Genomic DNA, 25,817 nt, shown 5'->3' with positions numbered 1-25,817 from the left:
CTCTGGGACTTTGGAACGTTACCCCTGCCTCCATTTTTCCATCTGTAAAAGGGGCGCAATCACACGCATCTCTCATGAGAATCGAAAGTTGAGCCAATGGTAGGATTGGACGCAAATGAATTCCCTTTACCCACCTTCTTCCTACCTATGTTCAGGGAAAGCAGCTGCCGCAATGGTGGCCTGCCGTAAAGAGTCCTATTGGAGCCTCTCCCCCCCAGGGCTGGGCGGAAGTTCTCTCCTGGGGGGACTTACGATGGGATGGAGTTGGTTTTCACGTCCTAGTCCTCCTGCTGCCCCCTCTCACATCTCCCCACCCCCGCGTGGCCCAAGCTCAGGGGTTGCTCTACAGACACTTCCCTCTGCAGGCGTTTTATTCTGAGCTGCTGGGTGTTTGCACGTCTCTGAACGGGCTCCTCCCTGTGGAACGATCCACCTGCAGGTGTGGGGCCGGCACTGGGGTCCGTGAGGGTGGGGGGTGTCTGCTTCATGCTTGCCGAGAGCAGACAACTTTCTCGTCACGTGGTCACCTGCCCCCTGTTCCGTTCGGGCTGCCCGGCCCACAGTCAGCTGGCGTGTGTAAAGGCCTGTAACCCTTAACGTCCTCTGAGATACCAGTGCGTTCTGGTGTTTTCATGGCTGTTGACATGCTTTGGCAAGAAGGGGAAGCAAGGGCCAAGTCAGGAGTCCCCAGCCGGTGGCTGAGATGGGACCAGACTCCAGAGCATCAGCGCGTGCCCGGGTAGCCAAGCCACTTGCCCCCACAGCTCCTCACCCGCGGGCCATCCCGGCCCTGGTGGGGACACCAGGAACTCTGGTAGGGAATGAGGAATTTATAGTCTATTCTGAAAGGAATCGCCAAAGCCAACCAAAACAGTGACCGAAGCCTCGCAGCCACACCCCTGTCCCTGTCCTGTGTCTCCTAAAACTCTCGGGAACAGTGTACCGTGGGCGTCCATCTTCTACGGTCCTCTCTCGGCCAGCCCATTTGAGCCAGTCCTCTTGCCTGGCTCGGCCACGCTCTTCCTGGCGCTGATACGGGCATTTAATGGGCGCCTGCCTGTTGAACAGGTAACCCAGAGGCCGGTGAGCAATTCCTGGCTCACGCCTTTCCTCACCGGCCACTTCTTCTAGCGCAGCGGTTCTCAACCTGTGGGTCGCGACCCCTTTGGCGGTGGAACAACCCTTTCACAGGGGTCGCCTAAGACCATCCTGCATATCAGATATTTACATGACGATTCATCACAGTAGCAACATCACAGTTATGAAGTAGCCACGAAAATAATTTTATGGTTGGGTCACCACATGAGGAACTGTATTTAAAGGGCCGGAAGGTTGAGAACCACTGTTCCAGCGCCTTTCCACAGAGGTGGGGGGCTGAGGTCCCCTCCTGCTCCCCGGGGCAGGCAGACTTTAACCCGGCTGCTGAATGAGCCGGGGCCCTGGCAAGCCCGCTCTGTGCACAGACCCTGGTTCTGGGTTCTCTTTCTGGACTTGGCGTTCATGATCTCATTGGTCTTTCCCTCCGAGGAGGGTACGTCAGGGAGAGGCTGCCCCCAAATAGTACAAGCTGCCACGTGACAGTCATTATCTCAGTGCCGACCTTGTGTCGGGGTTGTGTCCGCCATTATAACAAGAGCCAGCGTGTGCCCGGGTGTGTGTGCAGGTGTGGCTGCCTTTAGTGTCTCCCGGCACTGGGCCAGGCTCTGCCTATGGATTAGCTCGCTTCATCGCCGCAAAAGCTCAGCAAGGAAGGTGTTGGTGTTGATCCCATTTCCCAGGTGAGGAAATCGAGGCTCTGGGGGGAAATAACGATGCCAAGCTCAAGAAACGAGCAAAGCGGCGGAGCCAGAATTCAAACCCGACTCTTAAATACCCCAGAGAGCTCACAATCTGCAGTGCAGCCTATGGACCCAGGGCACGTGGACCTCACCGGGGAGTCTGTTCGAAACGCAGACGCTCAGGCCCCCTGCGCCGGGACCCGCCCCAAGCCCAGGGCATTCCCGTCACAGTCACCACAGCTCCTCCCCCAGAATCCTGTGCGCTCATGGCGTGGGCTGTTTCCCAGCTGCGGCCTAGAGACCTAGGGGGTGTCAGGCAGAGCTGGGATGTGATTCCGGGTCCGACTTCCACTCCGCAGTGAGAAGCCGTCTCCCCGCCCAGGGCGGGGTGCTGCCCGAGTCTGCCTCGCCTGCCGCGGACTCCCAAGCGGGGCTCCCTGCTCTAGCCCCCCCCTTCCCCCCCCCGGGCCTCTAAGGAGGACAGCACTGACTCGGCCGCCTCTCTGTCCCTCCACAGACGTGCAGCACATCAAGAGGCGCGACATCGTGCTGAAGCGGGAACTGGGCGAGGGCGCCTTTGGGAAGGTCTTCCTGGCCGAGTGCTACAACCTCAGCCCGACCAAGGACAAGATGCTGGTGGCCGTGAAGGTGAACCCCGGAGCGTGTGGGGCCAGGAAGGTGGTGGGGGGGCCTGGGGAGCAGGAAGGAGAGGCTCCCTCCTCCACATGCCATCGGGCCCTTGCTCCAAGGTCAATGAACTGTCCTTGGGACCCACACCCACTTGCTTTGGCGTCCAAGTCCAGAGCTGTCACACACACATAAGGAGCAGGTTTTGCCTGGGAAAGGCCCTGGTTTCATTCTGGACGCCCGGGGCTCGCTCCCGTTCCCAGGAGGGTGTCCCTCCTCCCTCCTTGGTGACCTCGCAGGCGGTGTTGGCGGGGCCTGGAAAGTCACCTGACCATTTCTCTGAGGAGACTTGGGTGAGGGTGGGCTCGAGACGCCCTGGAGCCGCTGCTCAAGGGCACCAGCCATCACTGGGCACAGGAGAGGGGAGGGTGGCAGGTACTGAGCAGGGAGAGCAGTGAGTGAGGGTGGAGAGGATTCTTAGTGCCCCCACGGGATCCAGGTGCCGAGCCTAGAGGGCGGCTTGCCTGAGGGTGACTGCCTGCTGGCAGCTGCGGGAGGGGTCCATTCACCGCAGGGCTTCTCTGTGCTGAGCCAGCTGTGCAGCTCTGCAGCTAGAGCCGCATTGCCTGGAGCTGCAGCGAGTGCCTTTGCCCACCCCCCGCGTCCTCCTGCATAAATCAGTGTTGGACAAATCGCTGAACATGATTGGCACAAACAAGAGTCAAGCCTGGCTGGTGTGGCTCAGTGGTTGAGCATCGACCTATGAGCCAGGAGGTCACGGTTCGATTCTGGGTCAGGGCGCAAGCCAGAGTTTCAGGCTCCATCCCCAGTAGGAGCTGTACAGGAGGCAGCCAATCCATAATTCTTACCATTGATGTTTCTATCTCTCTCTCTCCCTGTCCCTTTCTCTCTGAAATCAATAAAAATAAATTTTCCAAATAAAAAAAAAAGTCAAGTAACCTCACCGAGGCTGAGTAAACCAGTGGTGATGGCTGTTGTCCAGTAACATTTTAAATAAAATGAGGCCTTGTCTGCCAAGCTCTGCTCTAGAATTAAATAAGGAAGCAGAGTGCTGCCCCATGGAAGGTCAGTGGTGGTTACTGCTGGACGTCCTGGAAATGGACCTGCGCTGTGGGTCTCCATAGACACGGGACGGTCAGACGAGACAGGGATCTTCGCGTGGCTTGCACCAGGGATGTGGGAACGTTTCTCATTTTATCCCTAAACTTAGAGTCCGCGCTGCCCTGAATCCTGATTTATAGGGTGACACTCATCCTCTGGGCGCTGCAGCGCCGTCTGGGAACTGGCAGAGGAACGGAGCGTTTCTGGGCTCTGAGCAGGAAATGAAGTGATGGCCTGAAACCCTGGGAACTGACTCCCGCGCAGGGCCCGGCGTTGGGTGATGCAGCAAATGCGTTTCTGCTTTCCTCCCTTTGGAAGGCTTTCCTTCTCCCCTTGGGCCTGGGAACCCGGAGGAGATGGGCGCTCTGGGATGCCACACCCTTGGGTGCCCTGTGGGCCCAGCGGTGGTGATGGTGACCATAACAACGGCATCTGACAGACAGGACTCAGCGGGTTCCTCCTGTAGGTGACGTGTGCCGGTTCACGCTTTGTCCTCACAACGAGCTCAGAGCCCGCCGGGTCACGGTCCCATTGTACAGAGGACAGGGAGGCACCGAGGGACAGGGGGGTCGGTGGTGGAGCGAACTCACAGCCGGGCAACTCCTCCCTTCCACCCACGAGGGAGTGAGACCCTGGCCACTGTCATTCCCGCCCCCTCTGCCTCTCCAGGCTCTGGTCCCCGGCACCTCAGCGTCTTCAGCCCCGATTCTCCCTGCGGTTTCCTCCAGTGTAGACTGCGTCTCTTCTGTGGCAGTTTCTGGTTTAGCCTCAGTGACTGTGTAATTTATTTCCAAGATATCTAATTGGGTCTTAATTTTATTGTTATCTTATTTCTCCCTGTTTTTGCTAAATATCTCCTTGATTTTCTTAATCTATTTTTGTAGGTCTCAGAGAGGAAGGGAGAGGGAGAGAGAGAAACATCCATGATGAGAGAGAATCACTGATGGGCAGCCTCCTGCACGCCCCCTACTGGGGATCGAGCCCACAACCCAGGCACGTGCCCCGACCAGGAATCAAACAGTGACCTCCTGGTTCATAGGTCGACGCTCAACCACTGAGCCACACCGGCCGGGCTAGTGTTCTGACCATTTAGACAGCTTCCCTCCCATCTGACTGCACAGACCCTCAGAACGCAGGACTTGGGGTGAAAGGGAGCTGATGCCCAGAGGGGAAGCCCAGAAAGGGCAGAGTCCTCAAACTTTGGGGGAAGAGAGGTAGACAAGGGGCCGAATTCCGGCTCCGCTGTTTGTTCTGCGGATCCTGCTCGCAGGGCTTCAGAGACCCCTCAGCCTGACCCATCTCCCCGAAGCCTGGTGCCACTACCCGGTGACCCGTTTTGAAGTTTTGCTCAGAAGAGGACCCCCTGGAGAGGGGCTGGGGAGTGTCAGTGGTTTTCCTCCTAATTCTCCTCCTCAGGTCATCCCTGTCCCAGTGGTGTCAATCCCGGCCCCCCGTTCGCTGAGCACGACCCTTTGCCAATTACATAAGCACTCAGGTGTGACCCAGGTCCTAGCTGGACATCCCGTGGTGAGGGGTTGTGGGCAGACTACGGGCGATCGCGGTCGCCTTGTGCCTCATCTCCTGGTGCCTTGCAGGGTGCCAGCCCCGGGCACGCTGGCGGGCACTGCTGGAGTGCTGGGAGCGGAAATATCCAATGGCCGCCTTTGGCCTCCAGGACTGTGCGCGAGAATGATTTACAGGGATGGAGAGAGGCCACTGGGCTGGCCCCAGATGTGATCTGCTTTTCCCTCTCACAAACCCAGGGCTCACATAAATCTTTGTATTCTCCCATCCCACCCATGCGGGATTCCTTTCCCCCTCTTCTTCATGAACATAAATAAATCACTGGCAGTCATCCTATCCCCACGCCCCCGCACATGGAGTTCAGGGCCGCAGCCAGGGGCTGGGTCAGCGAGAGAGGCGCCCTTGGCCGTCTCCCACCCACAGCATCTTGCAGATGCCTTTGTTCTGGCTGTTGGCCTCGGCGCTGGTGAAATGAGCAATGGGCCTCGGCCGGCCCTGCGAGCCTGGCATCCTCGCTGGACCCAGCCCCTCTGCTGGAGCCCACACTCCTCAGCCTCCCCCGCCCTCTCCTCGTCCCCATCTTCTAACTTCTGCCCACCGTTCCGCTGGGGCCCTGCCCAGCGACTCCTCCGCCTGATACATGAGTCCAGGCAGGCGTGCGGGGCCGGAGCAGCCAGGCCTCCTTTCGTGGTCTTTGGCGAGTCACCGCCTCCTGCTGGACCGCCACTTTCCCACCTGTAAGGCGGGAAGGTTCCCATGAGATGACGCCCAGCATTTTGGTCAGCCGCGGGGCCATGTAATCAAGCTGTTTTGAAAAGAAGGAAAGGTGGTGCTGGTGGCACTTGCAGTGGGACTTGGCCTCTGGTCTGGAGACCGCGGTCCTTCGGAAGAGAAGGGCCTTACCGTTGACCTGGAGACCAGAGACCAGGAGAGGGCTGAGGCTCAGCTCAGCTGGCGTTGAACACGTGCCATCGAAGTTGCTCTCCGGACAAGGCTGGGCGTCAGTTTCTCCAGCCTGAGGCTTGAGCAGGTGAAAGCAGACGACACCTCAGGCCTTTTTCATGCTGAGGGTCCATCATCTGGCCTCTAATGTATGCTAATGACTGACAGCGTCGATGGGCCTCCTAGGTACAGTGTTTGCATGTTCACATCCCTGAAGTGCTGTAAGCCCAGGCAGCCGTGTGGATTTCAGATAAAGGGGTTTGCTGCTGAGAGAGAGAGAGAGAGAGAGAGAGAGAGAGAGAGAGAGAGAGAGAGAGAGAGAGATATCTGGCCAGGAGGCCTTTTAGTAACAGCATGATCTCCATTCTACGGGGAGGGCAGTCTGCCCACATGACCAGAAAAGGACAGGTCAGGGCAGAGAGGACTCTGCAGACCAATCTCCCCGTCTCGCTTCTCACTGACCTGAAAATGGTGCAAGAACGTCACACTCCCCCCCTCCCTGCCTCCTGTTGTGTCTGTTGAGGTTACTCTTCTGTGTCAGCGGAAGCAGGCGGGTGTGGGGAGGGTGGGAGGCCGGAGAAAGGTGTGAGCGACCTGCCCAGCTGCTCCTCCTGCAGAAACACAGCCCCCCCCCCGCCCCCCTTCACAGCTCACTCCATAGCGGCTGCCAGCACCGCATCCCCATGGCCGGGCCCTAGAAGGGTCCCTGCTTTGGCCTTACCCTCCCCTCCTGGTGCCGAAAACCCGCATTTACAACTGACCACCCCTCTTCCTTTTATCATTCTGGGACCTGGGGCGAGTGGCCTGGTCTGGCGCCTACCCCTCACCCAGGGTCTCCCATTCCCACAGGGGCTGTGAGCGGTGGCATCTGGGTGGCCACTGGTGCCCACCTTGCCATCCTACCTGGGACTTTGCAGTACTTTACCTGGTCCTACGGATCCTAAGGCTTCTTCTTCCCATTGACTGCCGTTCCCATGGCTGCAGCCCCCTGACCTCCACCCCAAACGCTCCCTCGGCCCCTCCTAGGAGGACACAGTGCCATTGATGTTTCTCTGCACATATACGCTCTGTCACCATCTAGAGTCACGGAAAAGAAAGGGCAGGGGACTAAGTTGCCTGGTTTGGGGTAAACTTGGCACAGGCGACCTTACGAAGCTAAAGTGCTTAGGGCAGGTTTTCCCCTGTTTATTTCAGCTGAGGGGCCATTTCTTCCAGGGAACCTGAGGGGACAGGGCTTGTCAGGCCTCCCACCTCGCAGCCCCGCCCTCCGCCTTGGCTGGTGTCTGGGGTGGTGTCAGGAAACTGGTTTCTGGTTCCTCAGGGATGACAGTGCTGAAGGTGGAAGGGTCAGGCCTGGCCTTGTGGCCTTTAAACCCCGATTAAAATCTCATTCGTCGGGCCCTAGCCGGCTTGGCTCCGCGAGTAGAGTATCGGCCCGTGGACTAAAGGGTCTCAAGTTCGATTCTGATCAGAGGCACGTACCTCAGTTGCAGGCCCAGTCCCCGGCCCTGGTCGGGGCACATGCGGAAGGCAACCATTCGATGGGTCTCTCTCACATCGATGTTTCTGTCTGTCTCTCTCCCTCCCTTTCACGCTCCCTAAAAATCAATGGAAAAATTTCCTCGGGTGGATTAACAACAACAAAACAATCTTCTTCGTTGGGCACAAGCAGGCCTTTCTTCTGAGCACCAGGCTCCCTCTCAGGAGGGGGTCGGGCAGATCCCTGTCCACTGGTTGCTGAACACCTTTGTCCTGCCTCGTTCCCAGGCCCTGAAGGACCCCACCCTGGCCGCCCGGAAAGACTTCCAGAGGGAGGCGGAGCTGCTCACCAACTTGCAGCACGAGCACATCGTCAAGTTCTATGGCGTGTGCGGCGACGGGGACCCGCTCATCATGGTGTTTGAGTACATGAAGCACGGAGACCTGAACAAGTTCCTGCGGTGAGCCCTGACCCCTCCCCCCACCCCCCACCCCCCGCCCCGGGCATCCTCTCTGGAACCAGCAGTTACGTTTGTGCCTGTGAGCACATAGGTCCAGGGGTTAGACGTGAGAAGCAGCCTTCCTTTCTTCTGCATCAGCTCCTGAGCTGCTGGATTCAGGCCTTCGTCCCTGCTTTGGGGCCATAGGCCTCGGGAGCCCCAGGCCTGGGGGCTCTGTCACTGGGACCAGCCACCGACAGAGTCCCCCAGTCCTAGGCCCTGTATGTGGTCCAGAGAGTGGACTCAGGAGCCTTCCTACCCAGAGCATCACTGCTGGGAGCTTGTAGGAAATGCAAATGAACTAGCTCCACCTAGCCAATCAGAATCCTGGGGGTGGGCCCAGGGAGCTGATTAACAAGCCCTCTTGATGCTCCTGAGCCACATGTCTGGCTTCCTCTGCTCCTGCTCACCCTGTGTTCCCTCTGAGATCTGTGACGTTGGCCAGGTGATGTGACCACTTTGTGCCTCAGATTTCTTATCTCAGAATTGAGGTGGGAGGATTAGTGAATGAATATATTTAAGATACTTGGAGCAGTGCATGGAACAGAGTAAGGGCCATGTAAGTGTTAGTCTGGGTTTTATTAATATTCTATATTAGACCTCTAGAGCCTGGGCAACCCTAGATATAAATGAAGGAGTCTAGAAGAGAAGGGTCATTCCCTGGCCCCTGGAGCCCATCTGCTGTCGTCTTCGTGTGGAATCTGGATCAGTGTTTCGCCCACGTCTACACTCACACAACACATTTTGCTGTAGACAGAAATAGGCCATAGTCGGCTGAGAAGGGAGATGGCATGCACTGCCGTGGAGCATTCCAGAAACCTCCTGAATTCTCTCTGCCCCTCGCTTCTCCCCGACCCCCGCAGGGCCCACGGGCCAGACGCCATGATCCTTGTGGACGGGCAGCCGCGCCAGGCTAAAGGCGAGCTGGGGCTCTCACAGATGCTGCACATCGCCAGCCAGATCGCCTCGGGCATGGTCTACCTGGCCTCCCAGCACTTCGTGCACCGGGACCTGGCCACCCGCAACTGCCTGGTGGGGGCCAACCTGCTGGTGAAGATCGGAGACTTCGGCATGTCCCGGGACGTCTACAGCACCGACTACTACAGGGTAAGGGCCTTTCCACGGCAGGACGCCAGGGCCGAGCTCGCGCCTCGCTTACGTGTCTTCGTCATTGTCCATTAACCCCGTCACTCGGAGCACACGCAGACACACCACGCCCACACCTGCACTAGTGATTGTCCTCTGGCCACGCCTACATCCTGGCATCTCCTCCTTCCCTCTTGGATGTTTACCTCAACCGCACCCTGACACTGAAATGCCATATGCATTGTGTTCTCACATGTATCATTAACAGCACTAACTCTTTGTGCAACTATATATATGTATATATATATGTGTGTATATATATATATATATATATACACACACACACACGCATATATACACACACACACACACACATACACATATATATACACGTGTGTGTGTGTGTATAGATTTGCATGTATATCCGCAAGTGCACACACAGACAAACCCAACTGGGTGCTACCTTTCGGCACCTCCAAGCCAGGCCCCGATCCAGCCCCGCCCACAGCGCATTGGCCTCTCTGACATTATCTGCTGACTGGGCAGCTCGTTTTCAAAGGCAGTTCTTGACGAGAAGCCAGAGCCCACCGTAAAGGAGCAAAATGGTTACTGTCGTGCTGAGCGTAGTTCTCCACGCAGCGTAGGAAAGATGAGGGGAGGAGGCAGGTTATCACTGCCAGCGCTGGAGGGGGTGCCGGTTAGGAAAAGCTCCCCGATTGGGGGAGGGGACATCACGTTCGATTTCACATCCTGCGGTTGTCGACATGATCAGGTGTCTTATTTTGCTCCCAGACTTTTTCCCCTTAGTCTTCGTGAATTATCTCCCCATGGATCATTGAGTGGTTCTGACAGTGTTATTATTGCCAGGGAAAGTGGGCACCAGTGTCATTTAACTCAAAAAATGATGGCGGGAGGGGGGAGGAGGGGAGGGAGTATAGATGCAACCTGAGATACAGAGATGGAATCACTTCTGCAAACTGATTGCAAGTCGGTTGCCTCGAAAATATGGAAAATTGACTTTGCGGGACGTTGAAGGGGCGAGGACTGGGGATGTGTGGTGCAGGGAGAGGGTGGGGCAGTGTCTCCGAGGCATGGTCGCCATTTGTCTCATCTTTGTCAGGAGTGAATGACCACATTGAGAGTAAAGAGCCCACGGTTGTCCCGTCGGCTCGAGCGTGTTGCAAGAGGCTGGGGGTTTGGCTTCTGCAGAGCAGCTCTGTCCGAATGTTCCTCCTGATGGCTTTGTCTAAGCAGGACGATAAAACCAGTCACTCAAGACGTGTCATGTTAGCCCGGGCTTAGAGAAAAACAGGATGGTTGAGAAACGCTCTTTGTGGTTAGAAAGTAATTTGTTCATGGTACAGACAGAGGCTGGCAGATGACAGAGCATCAGGAGAGGATGTGAAGCAGAAGTAGACAGACAGTGGGGGGAGGGTGTGTGTCGGCAGCAAACTGGTCGGTTTCTCGAGCCACCTGCCCTGTCCACCACCCCCAGACACAGAAAAAGGAGCAGGGAGCAGCAGTCGCCACAGACGGATGCCAGGGCGGGCCTGCCGGGAAATAACCCAGCAGAGCCTTTCTTTAGCTTCTAGGCCCGTGCTTTCCAGTCATTTTGAAGAGAGGCATCGGCGTGGTTCCTCGGGGCCCGTGGGTCACAGATTTCTCGGGTCTCGCTGGAGCTGGCACCGTTTAATTGCCTTTGCACTCCGCGTAATGGGGTTTGCTGGCCTGTCTGGCTGCGCTCGGCTGTGTTGGTGTTGATAAAAGCAAGGGCGGCTCGTTGTTGTTCTGTGCGAGGAAGAGGTTTGATTATGCCGGTCTGGTCTCTGCCGGCTTCACCGGGGTCTTGGGAACAGCATCTGACCAGGACGTGTGCAGACTCGGCTTGCAGACTTGCCTCCAGGAGTGCACTTGGTATTTCTCGATTCTGATTTCAAAGAGGGGAAAAAAATCACATCTTCAAGTGATACCGCTGCGCCCTTGCTTTAACAACTGCGCACTGCTGCTCTCTCCTCCTGGGAGAGCGCCAAGGAGTAAATCTGTCTCATTTCCGTGGGCACCAGGGCAGACTGGAATTAAGAAACGGGGAGCCGGGGGGCGGCGGGCGGGGGGGGGGGGTGCAGGGGGACTGTCCACATGCCAGGCATCCACAGTGCCTTTGTCATGCAGGCCAAGCCAGGTGTCAGCTGAGGCCAGCTGGCTCGAAAATGCGTCTTTGTTCCCCGGGAAGTATGAAGTCGGAACGGGTAGTGTCGCAGTAAGAACTCGGGGCGCCCCTGGAAAGCTGCACAGTCCACTGATGGAGGGCGGGCACTAGACTATCCACATTCAAAGAGCAGCTTGTATCCCAACTTCATGCTCAGGTGCTCGCGAGGGGCTAATGTATGCATAGCCCCTCCCCCTCAGGGAAAAAAGTAAGGAAGCGATTGGCCAGCAGTCACATCAGTAATGCACCCGGAAGTCCTCTTATCCTATTGGAAGGCATCAGGGAGACGGGCATTCTGCATCTGAGCCTGATTTGACCTGTGCTTCCATCCCAACCCCACCGTCAGCAGCCATGGGACCTCGTGCCCTTTCCTCACCTGTTTCATTTTCCCGTTTTACAAACAAGGACAAACACAGCCTCTTAACAGAGTTGTTTTGATGTTAAGCAAGTTCATTAGCGCTAGGAGCCTGGAACACACTCCTTCCTGGATAAATTGTTATGTACACTATATTCCTTAGTCCCCTGCATACCCAGACAGGGGAACCCCAGGGACAGTCTCATTCCAGAGGTCACTCCTGAGTCAGAGCGAGGAATCCCCGGACGCTGGGAAATAAACGGGTCACACAGCTGCCCCAAAGGGCTAGGGCCTTGAAGGTGACCACTTCCAGAAAAGTTCCTTCCCAGGGTTTCATCTTAGACGGAAACACTGGGGTGTCGCGCTCGCCTGTGCTGGTCAGTGTTTACAGGGCCCTGTCATGGATCTCTGAGCTACACCCGTGCCCGGCGATTTAGGAAAGATGTGTTTGCTCCATGTCCCAGCCGATGCCCTGGGAGAGCAGTGATTTGTTAGATGAGAGGGCCAGGTGCTGAGGGCTCTCTGCAAGCTGACCCGGGACCGGCCTGCTCCTCTCTGCTACCGCAGGGTCTGGAGTCTGTCGGGCCTAGGAGCTTGCTGGTTTCTGGTGACTAATACAGGTAAATGCTGAGAATTCAGGCGTGTGTGTGTGTGTGTGTGTGTGTGCGCGCACATGTGTGTCTGTGTTATCTGTACTCATCTGCCCAGGGCAGATTCCACACTGTGTCTAGGAGGGCAGGGGGGAGGTAGAGATAAACTCCACCTTCTGTTCTTCCTTTTTCATTTTTAATTTCTTGGAACAAACAGGCACCATCTGGCTCAGGCATGGGCGGTATGCAAACAGTTCTCTAAGGTGAGCTGCCTGATTTCCTGCTACACGTTCAGAGAGGGCAGCACACATCTCTGCCTCGGGGTGCAGAACCCGGTGCTCCCTCCTCGTGAGGCCACGTCCCGCGGCGTACCCTTCCTCCGACGGGCGTCGACGCGATGCTTCTGAGCTCGCCTCAGACCGGCGCTGGCACGGTGCTTGGCGCCTCGATGCCCTTCTCAGAACGCGAGACAGCACTCAGAGGCTGCAGTGCAGTGCAAATCTGGAATTAAAGAGAGCCTTGAGCCCGGCTGGTGTGGCTCAGTGGTTGAGTGTCGACCTATGAACCGGGAGGTCACGGTTCAATTCCTGGTCAGGGCACATGCCCGGGTTGCAGGCTCGATCCTCGATGTGGGGCGTGCAGGAGGCAGCTGATCAATGATTCTCTCTCATCATCAATATTTCTCTCTCTCCCCCTCTCCCTTCCTCTCTGAAATCAGTTTTTAAAAAGAACACTTTTTTTTTTTTTAAAAGAAAGTTTCAAGAGTTCGGAAGAGGAGAGGTTGGGATTCCAGAAGAGAAATGTTTTCAGAGGGAGGGAGGCCGTGCGCTCAGATCCAGGAGGAAAGGGCTTGAGGGGCTCAGTGCTCTGATCTGACTTGTCTGAAGGGTGGGGGCTGCCTTCTGTCCACTCTCCTCTCCTCTGTCCCGAGCACAGAGCCTAGGACGTGTAGACACCCCGTGAAAATGTGGATGAGGGAGGTCCGAATGGCAGTTTGAAATGAGGCAGGGAGCAGATTAGGCCTGTGCAAGAGCAGCCTGGACAGGCAAAGAGACCCCCCCCCCCTTTCAGGTGTCATCTTTGTGGGCAATGTGGGGATCCATGGCCTAGGCCAGTGATGGCGAACCTATGACACGCGTGTCAAAGGTGACACGCGAACTCATTGTTTTGGTTGATTTTTCTGTGTTACATGGCATTTAAATATATAAAATAAATGTCAAAAATGTAAGTCCTTGTTTTACGATGGTTGCAAATATCAAAAAATTATACATGACACGGCAGCAGAGTTAAGTTAGGGATTTTCAAAATGCTGACACGCCGAGCTCAGAAGGTTCGCCATCACTGCCCTAGGCAATATCTGGGACAGTGTCCAGAGGAGGCAGGGAGGGGAGGTCTGAGTCAGGAGTTACTCAGTTAAAGTCAGAGTGGAGTCATAACACAGCCAAGTGTCCAGGAGACGAGGAGGGGACCTAGGTCAGGTCCAGGCCAACACAGGTGGGGGAGCTAAGGCAGGTCCGGCAGCCGATAGTGAGGCCCCGGGTCCTCACGGGAGACTGCAGGTCACAGTTCCCGGGAACTCCTGGGCAAGGGGACAACGGTACCTGCCGGGTGTGGGAATCCTTCGGAGCCAGCTGACCTGGCTGATAGAATGTTTGATTTTGTGGATGTCACGGCTCCCCCGTGGCAGCGACGCAGGTGCAGACTCTTGAACCCACACTGCCTGGGTGTGCATCTGAGCTCCTGTAATTCCTGACCGTTTGACCTTGGGCAACTTATTGGACCTTCCTGTGCCCCCAGCTGTAAAATGGGGCCACACGCCCCTAAGCACCTGCACTTGCTGTAAGGATCAAGTGTCCATCAACGTGAAGTTCTTAGGGAAACAAATGCTCAAGAAATATTAACTACTCTTCTATCACTGGGGCTAAAAGGCAGCGGTCTCCCCCATTCCAGCGTGGGAACAGCACTCACATAAGTGCATGCGTGGCGGTGGGCCGGCGGTCTGTCCTCACAGGTCCATGCCACCATACAGAGTGGCTGCGACACAAATGGAAGCCTGTTTCTAGGCCTTTCCGGGTCGTGTCGCAGTGTGAGCAGTTGACCCTCCGCCGTGCGGGCACCCAGGCTGACAGCGCTCGACCCTCTCCTCTGTGGGGGGGTCCTCGGTCACCCTGGGCACCCATCCCCATTCCAGTCCACTGGGCGGGGCCTCAGGCATGTGTTCACGGGCCTGACCCGGCGGTGAGGCCTGTCCCTTCTCCGCACAGCAAGAACCTGGACACGCGCCTGGCCCCGTGATCTGTGAGGCGGGCTGAAGAATGGAGTGTGGCCATGCCCCCGGGGGATGGGAATGAGCAGCGGGCACCCTCGGCCACAGGGTGGGTGGAGGAAACCCCTCTCTCTCCCACTCCTTTCCAGCAGTGCGTCATCCTCCCGTGTCTGATGTCATATCAGCAAAGTGAGGGCAGTTCACTGTCTGTGATAGAGCGAAGGCTAGGAGGCCAGAGGAGGCCTCGAAACTTCTGGATTCCCAGTCCCTAAACCATGCATTTGCTCTTATAAACCATGCATCTATATATCAGAGAGGAAGGGAGAGAGAGAGAGAAACATCAATGATGAGAGAGAATCATGGATCGGCTGCCTCCTGCACGCCCCCTACTGGTGATGGAGCCCGCAACCTGGGCATGTGCCCTGACCGGGAATGGAACCGTGACCTCCCGGTTCCTAGGGTGACACAACCACTGAGCCACACCGGCCAGGCCTGTTCTCCGGTTGTGGGAGAGGGTGGCTGGTGCTGACCGGAGACACGGCCACGAAGCAGACACCCAGGCAGGCTCCGAGCTTCAGCTGCCTGGGCATCTGTGCAGGGCTCGGTGCCACACTGCTCGCATCTCGAGCGAAGTTTGCAAAACCCCGTAAGTGCTGAGCGCTGTGAATCTGCACACGCTGCAGAGGGCAGCCACGCGGAGAGAGGTGTGGAGGACAGCCAGTGCTAATTACAGTGTCACGTCCTTGCTTCCTCGACGAAGGCCGGAGGATTTGCACACTAATTATCTACACAATACCAGACGTTTTGGAACGCGGGTCTGCGGAGGGAGAGGACTGCTCTTTGGGGCACCTGGTCGCATCGCCCGCTCTGTGTCCGTGTGGCCAGTTAGCGGCTTCCCTTTCATCAGTCAGGCCTGGAGCTTGGACGCAGCTTCTGTGGTCTCTCAGGCTCCGCCTTCTGTGGGGCTAAGTTCCGTGTGGGATGATCAGTGAGCAGAGGCTTGATTTCCTCAGGAGGAGACAGGGTGAGAGTGTGAGAACACAGTCCAGGCCGCCTCCGGATTCGGCGCTTCTGCGAGGCCCCAGACCCAGCTGGTCAGATCCCAGCCCCTCCTCCCCTCTGGGTAAAACAAGCCACAGCCCCCAGTTGGAAAGAGGCTCTTCCCACAATCCCTCGATCCAGTTCAGCGACGGAAGTTCGCTTTTCTGCTCTTCCTCCTTCGTCTCCTTTGAGCCATTCAGGGTAATTGGCCAAATACAGCCGGCGGGGGGGGGGGGGGGGGGGCAGGGCGGGGGGCGCGGAAGAATTACTGGGTAGACTTCCTTGATACTTTCTTCAGAGATGTAAATTACCTGGCCTCCCCCCCTCTATCTCAGTCCTTCCAGACCCCAGCCTGCCTGGACCAGATCATACCTGGTGTCAAAACACAATGGCGGTGCTGGGATATCCACCTGCCACGCAGGCATTGGCTCCACAGAGTGCAGAAGGGAATACGGGTGGCATCTGGGTACTGAGCCACGGGACACGCCGCAGTCTGGTGTGGAGGTGACTCGGAGAGGAGGGTGATGTGCAAACAGTGGACCCTAACCGTGAGGTGAGGAAGTTACCTGGAGCGTGTCCCCCACAGGCTCTGGGTGCGGGGCCAGTTGCTCCGACTTGGGTCGTCATGGGAGGCCTGTCACCGGTGTTCCTATAAATGAGGCTGGGTGTGAGGACACGCCATCGGGCAGTGGCACGTAGGATGGGAACCGAGGCCTCGAAGGCGAAGACCGGCCATGACCAGGGTCCCGGGAAGAGGCGACGAGGCCCCTGCTGCCCTGTCGGCGTGGAGTGTGGAGGGGAAGCCTGGGAAGGTGACCCCAGGCCAGGGCCTAGGCGCTCAGAGCCTCTTCGGTTTTGGACTGTAACCGTGAAAAGGAGTAACAGTGACATGGAGGGTCAGGGTGGGTTTGCTACAAATGCACCTTTTAGGCCACGTTCTGCGTCCCTTGAGTGTTCGAAACAGATGAACAAATGCCACGTCATCCCATTTGAAAGAAACATGAGGCTGGAAAGAGTCTTAAATGTCATCTGCCTCACCCTGGTGGCCCCAGGCAGCACAGCATCGAAACCATCCCAGACAGATGGCTCGCTCGCTCTACTCGGTGCGTCTCGGGGGACTCCGCAGGCTCCCCTGCCCCTTCCAGCTGGGACCAAGGGGAGATGTTAGCAGTGAGAGGTTTGTCTTTCCCTTTGTGATTTGTAACACCCCTCCGAAGTGGGAAGTTCTCCATTATGTCTAGCCTGAGTCCCACCAGCTGCAGGCATGTCTATTTCGTCCTCTGTCCTAAGTGGCGATGAACATGATGGATGTTGTAAGGCCGACATTACAGCACTCGGGAAAACCAAGGAAGCTCAGTGAGACCAGGGTGGCCTCCTGCACTTCGTAGTAATTGGTTGTATTTTACTCATGGGCTGTAGCTTCACTGGTAGCGAAACTGGAATAAAAACATCTCGGTCCCTTGCCAGCCAAAATTCATACCCTCTTTCTGAAAGTAGTTTCCAGTAGTCTCTTTTTTTACAAAAAGATTTTTGTTATTGATTTCAGAGAGGAGGGGAGAGGGGGAAAGAGAGAGAAACATCAACGATGAGAGAGAATCGTGGATCGGCTGCCTCCTGCAGGCCCCCTACTGGGGATCGAGCTTGCAGCACAGGCACGTGCCTGGACCGGGAATCAAACCGCGATCTCCTGGTTCATTGGTCGATGCTCAACCACTGAGCCACGCCGGCCAGATTCCAGCGGTCTCTTGCACATGATTTTATCTCCCTGCCATTTTGAAATCTGGTTGTTTTCTTTTGGCAATGATGATGGCGCAGGCACCATCTCCACGAGGACAGATCCTGGGGAAGAAGATGGGGAGATGCCCCATGGGAAAAGCTCAAGAACTTGAGGCATGTGTGCACTGGAGCTCATCCCCAGAAAGGATGGGAGCAGCAGGCGGTGGGAGGCCATCGCATGGCGGGTCGATTGACTCCCTTCCTCTGGCTGCTGGGGAGGGCGGTCAGAGCGCACCTTCGCCCCTGGCAGGGCCCTGTATTACACCGCACACCCTGTCTGGGCCCCTCAAGTGGAAAAGGCTTTTATTTATTCCGAGGGAACCTGAGTCTATAACATATACAGATACATAAATTTCCATACAAATATCTTCTTTACCGGCTGTAATTAAGATATTTGCATGTAAAGAGAGCAGTGTGTTCCCCCACTTCCTCCTGGTAGGAATTGTATTTCTTCCCTCATCCTGGAAACCCAAGTGCTTGGTCTGTCTGTGTCTAAACTGCAGGAGCAAGAGGTGGAGGGCCGGGCCAGTATAGCATCAGAAATTTTTTTTTTTTTCTGGTTTAGTTAATCCCACAGGACAGTTAGAGGCAGGGAGGCAAAGAGCCTGAGAGAGTGGGCAGAACACCCACTAATTCTGGACACAGGGAGATAGTCTTTGAATCCTGAGCTCCCGTTTATGTGCTATTGTGACCGTAGGACATTTTCTTAAATGCTCTCAACTTTAGATCCTCATCTGAAAGAGAGAGAGAGAGAGAGAGAGAGAGAGAGAGAGAGAGAGAGAGAGGAGAGAGAGAGAACACATTTTTTGTGTGGTGCAGATTAAATCAGATAATGTATGCAAATTGCCTGGTATCTATTAGGCACTCCATAGATGGTAATTATTATTCTTTGTAAGTGAATAAGGTAGAAATTATATGTAAGAAATTTTAAGTGATTTGAAGTTACAAGCCAAGGCGTTGCCCAGGAGGGTCTTTGGTGCTGGATACTCACGTTGAGGGGAGACGAGCCCACTCAGGACTCGGGGGAATAAAAAGCAAAGCCCCTCACACTCAGGTTGGTCTGTCCACGGCCCAGCAGGAAGGAGAGGGTGCTTGGAGCTGGTCCGAGGCAGAGCCTGCTCACTGTGGAACTGATGGGCCCCACCAGGGCCTCCCTGTGGTGCCTGGAGCCGAGGAATTCTCCCACAGACAAATGTCTTCAGCGTTAGATCTGTTCTCCAGGTCTTCTTACTACTGAGGAAGACTTCAGGGTCATGCACCCTAGAGCTTTGGGGTAGAGGCAAGGCCGGCTTAAGTTCTTCCTCCATCCTTCCTCTCTCCTGTCCCATGCAAGAGGCTGGCCACCGCTCATTCCTGTGCCTAACGTGAGACAACGATACGCGAGAGCTTCGTGAACTGTTGGCTCGGGTGCTGTTGGTTTTACCACCACCACCACCAGTGTGGTCCTCTTATTAAATGACCATGCACATTCTGGAAAAAATGAATCAAGTTCCTCAAGGTCCCAAAGTAGATTGGCGGGGTGGTCAGTATGCCATCCCCCATACCAGGCAGTTACCATGACAACCTTGGCTACCTCTTCCCCCATTGGGTTATGCTCTTCAGCTTCTATAGCTGGGATGGACCTTTGATTTGTGGCCCAGTTTGTTCTTGAAGTTGATCATGTCCTTACCCAATGGGTCCATCCCCAACTTCCTGGTCTTTATATTCATTCATTCATTCATTCATTCATTCAAGTCTTGGAGTCATTGGGTATGTGCATGTCCTTTAGCTTTCTACAGCATACACAAAGGAATCCATTCTGTTTTCATCACAGTGATTTTTCACATAAAAAGTGCTTCGTAAAACTACTTAATTAAAACTGTATGATCTTATGTCAGATGTCTGTAACGAGTAAGGAATAATGCCCCCACTGGCATAGGCATTTTTACATGGATCCTCATAGGTCCCTCCTTGCCAGACACCAGCGGTCAGCATGTGGGGACTCTGGGTAGATCCGTCTGACAGATGCAGTGCTGTCAGCTTAGGGGACATCCCTGGGCCTGATTCCCCATCAAAGGCCCAAACATCTACTTACCCGGATGAGGCCTGAGGGAATCACCCATCATTAAAACACCCTGAGCACTGTGTGTTAATGCACACGGGACCAGATGTGCGAAGCCATCTGACCAAAGCGTCACTCCCAGGGGGCGGCCTGTGTGGGTCCCGCTCATCTCAAGACGGTTCCGATGAGTCGGATGGCCACTGCCATCGGCTAAGCCAGACTGACCTGCCCATCTGATACCAGGGTTTCCTCAGCCGCCCATCAGGTTCAGAAACACTCCAGAACTTTTACTAAACCCCCCTCTCTCCCGTGACCCAAGCCAGGTGGAGATAGGCATTGCCATCATCCAACCCCATGACTACCTTTTTCCAGGCCCCCGGGACCGGCCAGTGCCCTTCTGAAAGACAGACCCTCTGGGGGCTTGTCCTCTGTCACTCGGCCTGTGACTGGGCCCTGCAGCCGCCCCTGACTCCCAGGGTGGCAGCACGGGAAAGGGCAGGCGAGGGAGACAGTGCCCGGGGCAGGTACCTCCGTCACGTGACATATAACTGAGTACCCAGTGAGACAGCGGGTTCTCCACCCCAGGGACCTTCCAGGAACCCGGCTGACCACATCTCAGAGCTGCACGGAGATGCATTGAGAGCGTGTGGTTGACAGCATCAACGTTTCGCTTTCTTTTCAATTCTGAGATCCTCAGAGTCAACTCTGCAACAGAAAGTGCTTAGGTGGGTGCCGAGGGGACGGGCGATGGGAGGAGCAGTTGCTGTGCAGTGTGAGGAGCTGTGACAAGGACATATCCCCGTGATGCTCTGAAATACCAGGCCAGACTCACCCTCTCCACGCCTGCGTGCGGACAGGCCTGTGTTCTCTCCCACTGCCCTCCCGCCCCGCCCTCTGCCGCCTGCCCGCCGCCAGCTCACCTCCCTGACTGTTCGTCTCCCTCTGAGACCTTGGAGCCTGCCTCCCTCCTCTCTCCTCTGAAATCCACCATCTCTTCTCCATTAAAAGAAACATCTTCCTTTGACCTTCCTGCCCCTTTGTGTCCTTGACTGCTGAAATGGGACGCTTTCCTCTTCTGTCTTAATCGGGGGGCCTCTGATCCTACCACTTCATCGACTCTGCTTTTTTGGGGTCACTAATTATCTCATCCTGGCAAAATTCAAATGACTTTCCTCTAGAAAGTCAAACCCTCTTTGGAGCTGTCCTCTCTCCCACCTCTGCCCTCCCCACCGCGTGACCTTGTTCCACGCTCAGGCAGCCTCGCCCCACCGCCCATTCCCCTTCCGGGCGGTTTCTTACCTCTTCCCCTCCCCTCGTTTAATGTTAAGGGGCCGCTGTGTCAGACATCTACTTGGGAAGCCTCGCACACTCGCCTGGTTATAACACTTTTATGCAGAAGCTGTTTGAATGTAAGTTTTAGCCTCCACCTCCCTTCTCTCTGATCCCTTCATCAGTAGGTCTCCCCTGGAGAGATCAGCAGCCATCAGAACGTGGCTAGCTGGAAATAAGACTCGGCTCAACCATCTCCTGCTTCTCAGACACTCACATCATTAAACATCCTTGGGAGGTTCCCTGAAGTGCAAAGGGCGGTCAACCTTGGACCTGCCCGTCCCCGCACCATCCCCTGGGCCTAATTCCTCACCACACCCTGCAGTGCCTCTTTTTTAAAAAATATTTTTTTTTTATTGATTTCAGAGAGGAAGAGGGAGGGAAAGAGAGATAGAAACATCAATAAAGAGAGAGAATCATGGATCGGCTGCCTCCTGCACACCCCCTACTGGGGAAAGAGTCCAGAGCCTGGCCATGTGCCCTGACCTAGAATCGAACCGTGACCTCCGGGCTCATAGGTCCATGCTCAACCCCTGAGCCACACTGACCAGGCCTGCTGTGCCTTTAACACACCTCAGTGGCACTTTTTCTTTGCACGTAGTCAGGAACGGCCGTTACATGCACCCCGATCAGGCCAGGCTCAGAGCCTGCCTCTCCAGGTCCCTAGGCGCCCCCCCATTCCTCCTGCTGGTGTAAGAGCCTTGAGAGGATCTTCTCTTCTCCCTTCCCGAGCACCCTGCCACTCTCCTTCACGACCCACCCTCTGGAGGCCCCTCAGTGCCACCCCGGCCAGTCTGTGCCCCCTTCCACGATGGCGCTTGCTCATTTCCACTGTCATCTGAGGCCTGCCGCATGCATTCGCTAGGGCTGCCGCATGGGTAACACAACAGAAACTCGTGTATCACCGTTTGGAGGCTGATGTCGGAGGCCAAGGTGCCAGCAGAGTGGGTTTCTCCTGAGGCCTCCCTCCTGGACTTGCAGGCGGCCACCTTCCCCCTGCTCTCCCAGGGTCTTCCCTCTGTAGATGGCTGGGTCCTAGTTTCCTCCTCTGTGAAGGACACCAGTCATGCTGGATTGGGGCTCACCCATATGACCTCGTTTTACCTCGGTTACCCCTATAAAGACCCTGCCTCCCTGGACAGTCACATGTCAGTGCTGGGGGTGAGGACGTCCGTGTAGTATATTAAGGGAGGGGAACATAATTCATCACGTCTTCTGGTCCCAGCTACCCATCTGTTCTCTCTTTCCTTTCCCTCCTGTCCTTTCTCCATCTGCTCCCCACCCCCATGGAAACCCAGCGGCCCTCTCATCGTCTCCACGCGTCTGCTCAGCATCCCTCTGTCGGCTGCACACCCGGGTGTGTTGCTTCATAAGCTGCTTTCTCGGGTCATTCCGTGCTGCCCCCCCGCCCCTCGCCCCGGGTAGACCAAATGCAGGGCCATGTCCATTGTCTCACATGCACAGCTCGTGACCCGGCAGGTGCCGGAGGGATGTCCTTGTTCAGTGACCGCCAGCCCCTCCCTAAGCGGCCCCACACCCCCTCCTCTGACTTCTCCGAGGCCTTTGAAGGGAGCAGGTGTTTCCTGAGGGTCACGAGTCTCGTACCCCTGCCTCTGCTGTCAGTGTGGAGGGGCCGGGCAGAGGTTCCTCTAAGCAGGCAGCGTCCGGCCAGCTCACCTCCTTTCCAACCCAGAAGGGCGGCCGGGCAGGACATCTGGGTGGGCAGCCTGGAGGAGGTGGTGAACTTAGCAATTTTCCCACGGAGGACAGGAGGGACGAATCTTCCCTCAGCAGCTTTGGGAAGGTGCTAGTCGTCTGCCCTAAGGCGGGGAAGGTTCTAGATGAAGTCCACTTCCTTTCACAGTGGTCGCGGGCTGGGGGTCCTGTGGGAGCAGAACGCTCCCTGTGGAGGGAGCGTTGGGTGCTGGTGGCTCACCAAGGCGGCGGGCGGGGTGCCGTGTACCAGGAGCGGTGATGGTGCGTGTGCTGAGCCGTGGGCTGCCTCTCCGGGTGGACCCCCAAGTGAGCCCGCGGACCAGGGTTGGTGTGCTCAGCCTTTCTCCCTCGTGGGGCCAGAGAGGCGTCGGAGGTGTGGCCGGGACACGCGCCATTCAGTTGACACACTGCCACCCTTCCCCTTCCTTTCTCTGTCCTTCCGTGCTGCCTTCATCCCTCTCTTCTCTCTCCCCCTGCCCTGCTCTCTCCTGCGTTCACGGTCAGGAAGGGCCGTGCCAGAGGGGCCCGGCGAGCGTGTCATGGCAGCGCCAGAGGCTAGCGGCACCGGCAGCTTCCGCAGTGAGTCCGGGGTTCCTTTGCGGGGCCGAGGGGCGGGCAGGGCAGCCACACACAGACTGGCCGCTGGCGGGCTTTGGAGAGGAACGTCCATGGGGGGCTGCTTCCCGCCTCTCCTTCCCGCCTCTCCCCCCGGGGGCGTCACTCAACTTCCATGGAAGTTTCCTGCCAAAGCCATCGATGTGCTTGGATGTCTCGTGGCGAAAGCATGGTGGGGCGCGGGGCCGTGCGGCTGACAGCAGGTGCGCCCCTGGGAGAAGGCCGGGCGCGTGGCTGCCAGGCTTCTGTCCACTGGTGTGTGGAGGCGGGAGGCCCTGCATGGACCCCGGTCTGGCTGCTTTCTTGCATTGCAGGAGTGTGTGTGCCCTTACGTTTGAGGACGCAGTGGATGCCTGCCCTGCTTTAGGGGACTAAGATAGCCCGGAGGTAGGCGAACGCGTCGGAGCAAACAGGCCTCCCTGCTGACCCAGGTGCAGTGGGTCTAGGAGCTTCCATGTCCGGGGCAGAGCTCTCTGGCGGGGTCAGCCCCCGAGGACGTGGGGCAGGCTGTGTCCCTGCCCAGGTGGATTTCTGTGGGCGTTTCTGGCCTGGAGATGGACATGCTGCGGAACCAGTGACGTTCCGTCCGTCTCAGCAACACCATCAGCCCCATTTAGAGGGCTTCCTCTCTGTGTGCTTGGGGGGCGGGCTCTTTCCCTCTGTGTGGGGAACGGTCCCCGTGGGAGACTAGAACCACGACATTGACCTGTAAGTCCCGCCCGGGCCAGGGAGAGCCAGTCCTGCTACCACCCAAGATGCGCCCCCCGCCCCCGCCGGCCACGTGCTGTCCACGCGGTGGCTCGTTTGGGAGTGAGAAGCCTCGGTTTCTAACACACAACCCCGTCCTGAGGGTGAAGGCTGGGCGCATGGGCGTCTCTATAGTTCCATTCATCCCCCATTCATTCATTCTTGGTGAGGGAGGGGAATTCAGCAGAGCCTCCGGGTTTTCCCGGGACCAGGTTCTTAGAGTCTCCTCCTGGCACTGGCACTAATAACGGCGTTGGGGGAGCCGTGGCAGCGTCTCCAGGTGGACTCCTGGGGGAGGCCTGGGACTGGGGTTGATGTGCGCAGCCTGCGAGTAGCTGGAGTTGATCAGAATGAGCACGTTTGCTGGCCCTGTGAGATTGTGAAAGCAGCACCCTTACCAGAGGCCCATCCCTCTCTCCTGCTTCCGAAACCTTCGATGCATTTCATTAGCACCAGGGCGAAACCTTGGTGTCAGGAGTTGACGGGTTGGTTTCATGCAAGTATCAAATCGGTTAAATGATCAATTACATTCAACAAATATTTGCTACTAATCAGCTCTGTATTTGAGTGTCTGAATTTGGTCACCTCTGAGAATGGCACGGGAAGCTGCTACTAATTAAACAGAGACCGTGAGCACAGACGGGAGCCTTCCCTGGTCAGCGGGGACAGGCAGTCACTCCACTCGTGTTCGTGAGCGGTGCTTGGCGCTAGAGATACAACTGTGACTAAAACAGGCAGAGAGCTCTGCCCTTCGTCAGGGAGATGGAAAATAAAGACGAAGTAGATGATATAGTGAGAACAATAGGTGCTTAGAAGAAAAACACAGCAGAGAAGAGAAAAGGAAGATTTTGGTGGTGATGGGTGTTGTGTGTGGGGGGGGAGGGGTGGGGCGTGCGAGCGCAGTTTAGACAGAAAGGTCAGAGCACTTGAGTTGCCTGAAGAACAGTGCGTTTTCGCTTATTTACTTTAGCCAAGGAGGGCTCTCACGGCTAAAGTCTCTCTGAAACAAGTCAGATCTGGGAATTCTGAGTCCAAAGCAAGAAACACAGACCTCGGGGTAACAGAGGTAGGGGAGGGCAAGTCAGGGGGCCATGCCTGGCAGCACCGCGCCTGCTTGGTAATGTGGTTTTCTCTCCGACAGATGACCCGGGCGTCAGAAGGCGGGTACGCTGTGGGCTCATCCACTTGGAGCCGTCAGTCTCTGACTCCATTGGCCATCCAGGCTGTCACAAGCCCTTCCTTCTTTTATTTATTGATATATATACCAGCGGTTCTCAACCTGTGGGTCACAACCCCTTTGGGGGTCGAACGGCCCTTTCACAGGGGTCGCCTAAGACCATCGGAAAACACATGTATAATTACATATTGTTTTTGTGATTAATCACTATGCTTTAATTATGTTCCATTTGTAACAATGAAATTGGGGGTCACCACAACATGAGGAACTGTATTAAAGGGTCTTGGCATTAGGAAGGTTGAGAACCATATATATATATATATGTATATATATAATTGATTTCAGAGAGGAAGGGAGAGGGAGAAAGAGAGAGAGAAAAACATTAATGATGAGAGAGAATCATGGATCGGCTGCCTCCTGCACGCCCTACACTGGGGATTGAGCCCGCAACCTGGGCCTGTGCCCTGACCTGGAATGGAACCCATGACCTCCTGGTTCATAGGCCGCCCGCTCAACCACTGAGCCACGCGGGCCAGGCCATCCTTCCTTCTTTTATATCGTGTCCCTGGGGATGACAAAGAATGACAACTTACATTTGCTGAGGCCCCACACCAGGCAGGGACTTTGCCAGGGGCTTTGAGCAAGTTAATGTATTTAATCCACACTGTTCCCACGAAGACGTTAGCAGGGTCCCACTAGGGATGAGAACGCTGATGTTTGAACGGAGCTGTAGAGCAGGGGCCAGGATTTCAGCCCAGGTTGAACTAAGTGGGCAGCCCTGTCTTTACTCCTCAGTCTCCGCATCCGTCCAGACATACCAGATGGCAGGAGCGGGAGGAAGGGAGACAGGGAGGCAGGACTCGCCGGGTGACCGAGGTCCCGCGGAGGCTGAACTGCATG

At 56.2% G+C, this 25,817-nt stretch overlaps 1 protein-coding gene across 3 annotated transcripts in view; it reads left to right on the top strand.

The window, feature by feature from the left end:
- Window positions 1–25,817, top strand: part of NTRK3 (neurotrophic receptor tyrosine kinase 3) — a 212,523-nt gene that overhangs the window by 170,085 nt on the left and 16,621 nt on the right. For 2 of the 3 annotated variants that reach the window (XM_081114823.1, XM_081114822.1), the window contains exons 14-16: window positions 2,296–2,426; window positions 7,761–7,933; window positions 8,836–9,079. In XM_081114823.1, the coding sequence (XP_080970949.1) occupies window positions 2,296–2,426; window positions 7,761–7,933; window positions 8,836–9,079 (548 nt within the window). Of the gene's footprint in view, window positions 1–2,295; window positions 2,427–7,760; window positions 7,934–8,835; window positions 9,080–22,882; window positions 22,958–25,817 lie in introns of all 3 variants that reach the window. The other variant, XM_081114821.1, reaches the window with a different exon arrangement.

The sequence above is a fragment of the Myotis nattereri genome (assembly GCF_964212035.1).
Source record: "Myotis nattereri genome assembly, chromosome: 21".
NCBI classification, from domain to species: Eukaryota; Metazoa; Chordata; class Mammalia; order Chiroptera; family Vespertilionidae; genus Myotis; species Myotis nattereri.
The sequence above is the reverse complement of the archived record's forward strand: the minus strand, read 5'-3'. Positions and strand labels throughout refer to the sequence as shown.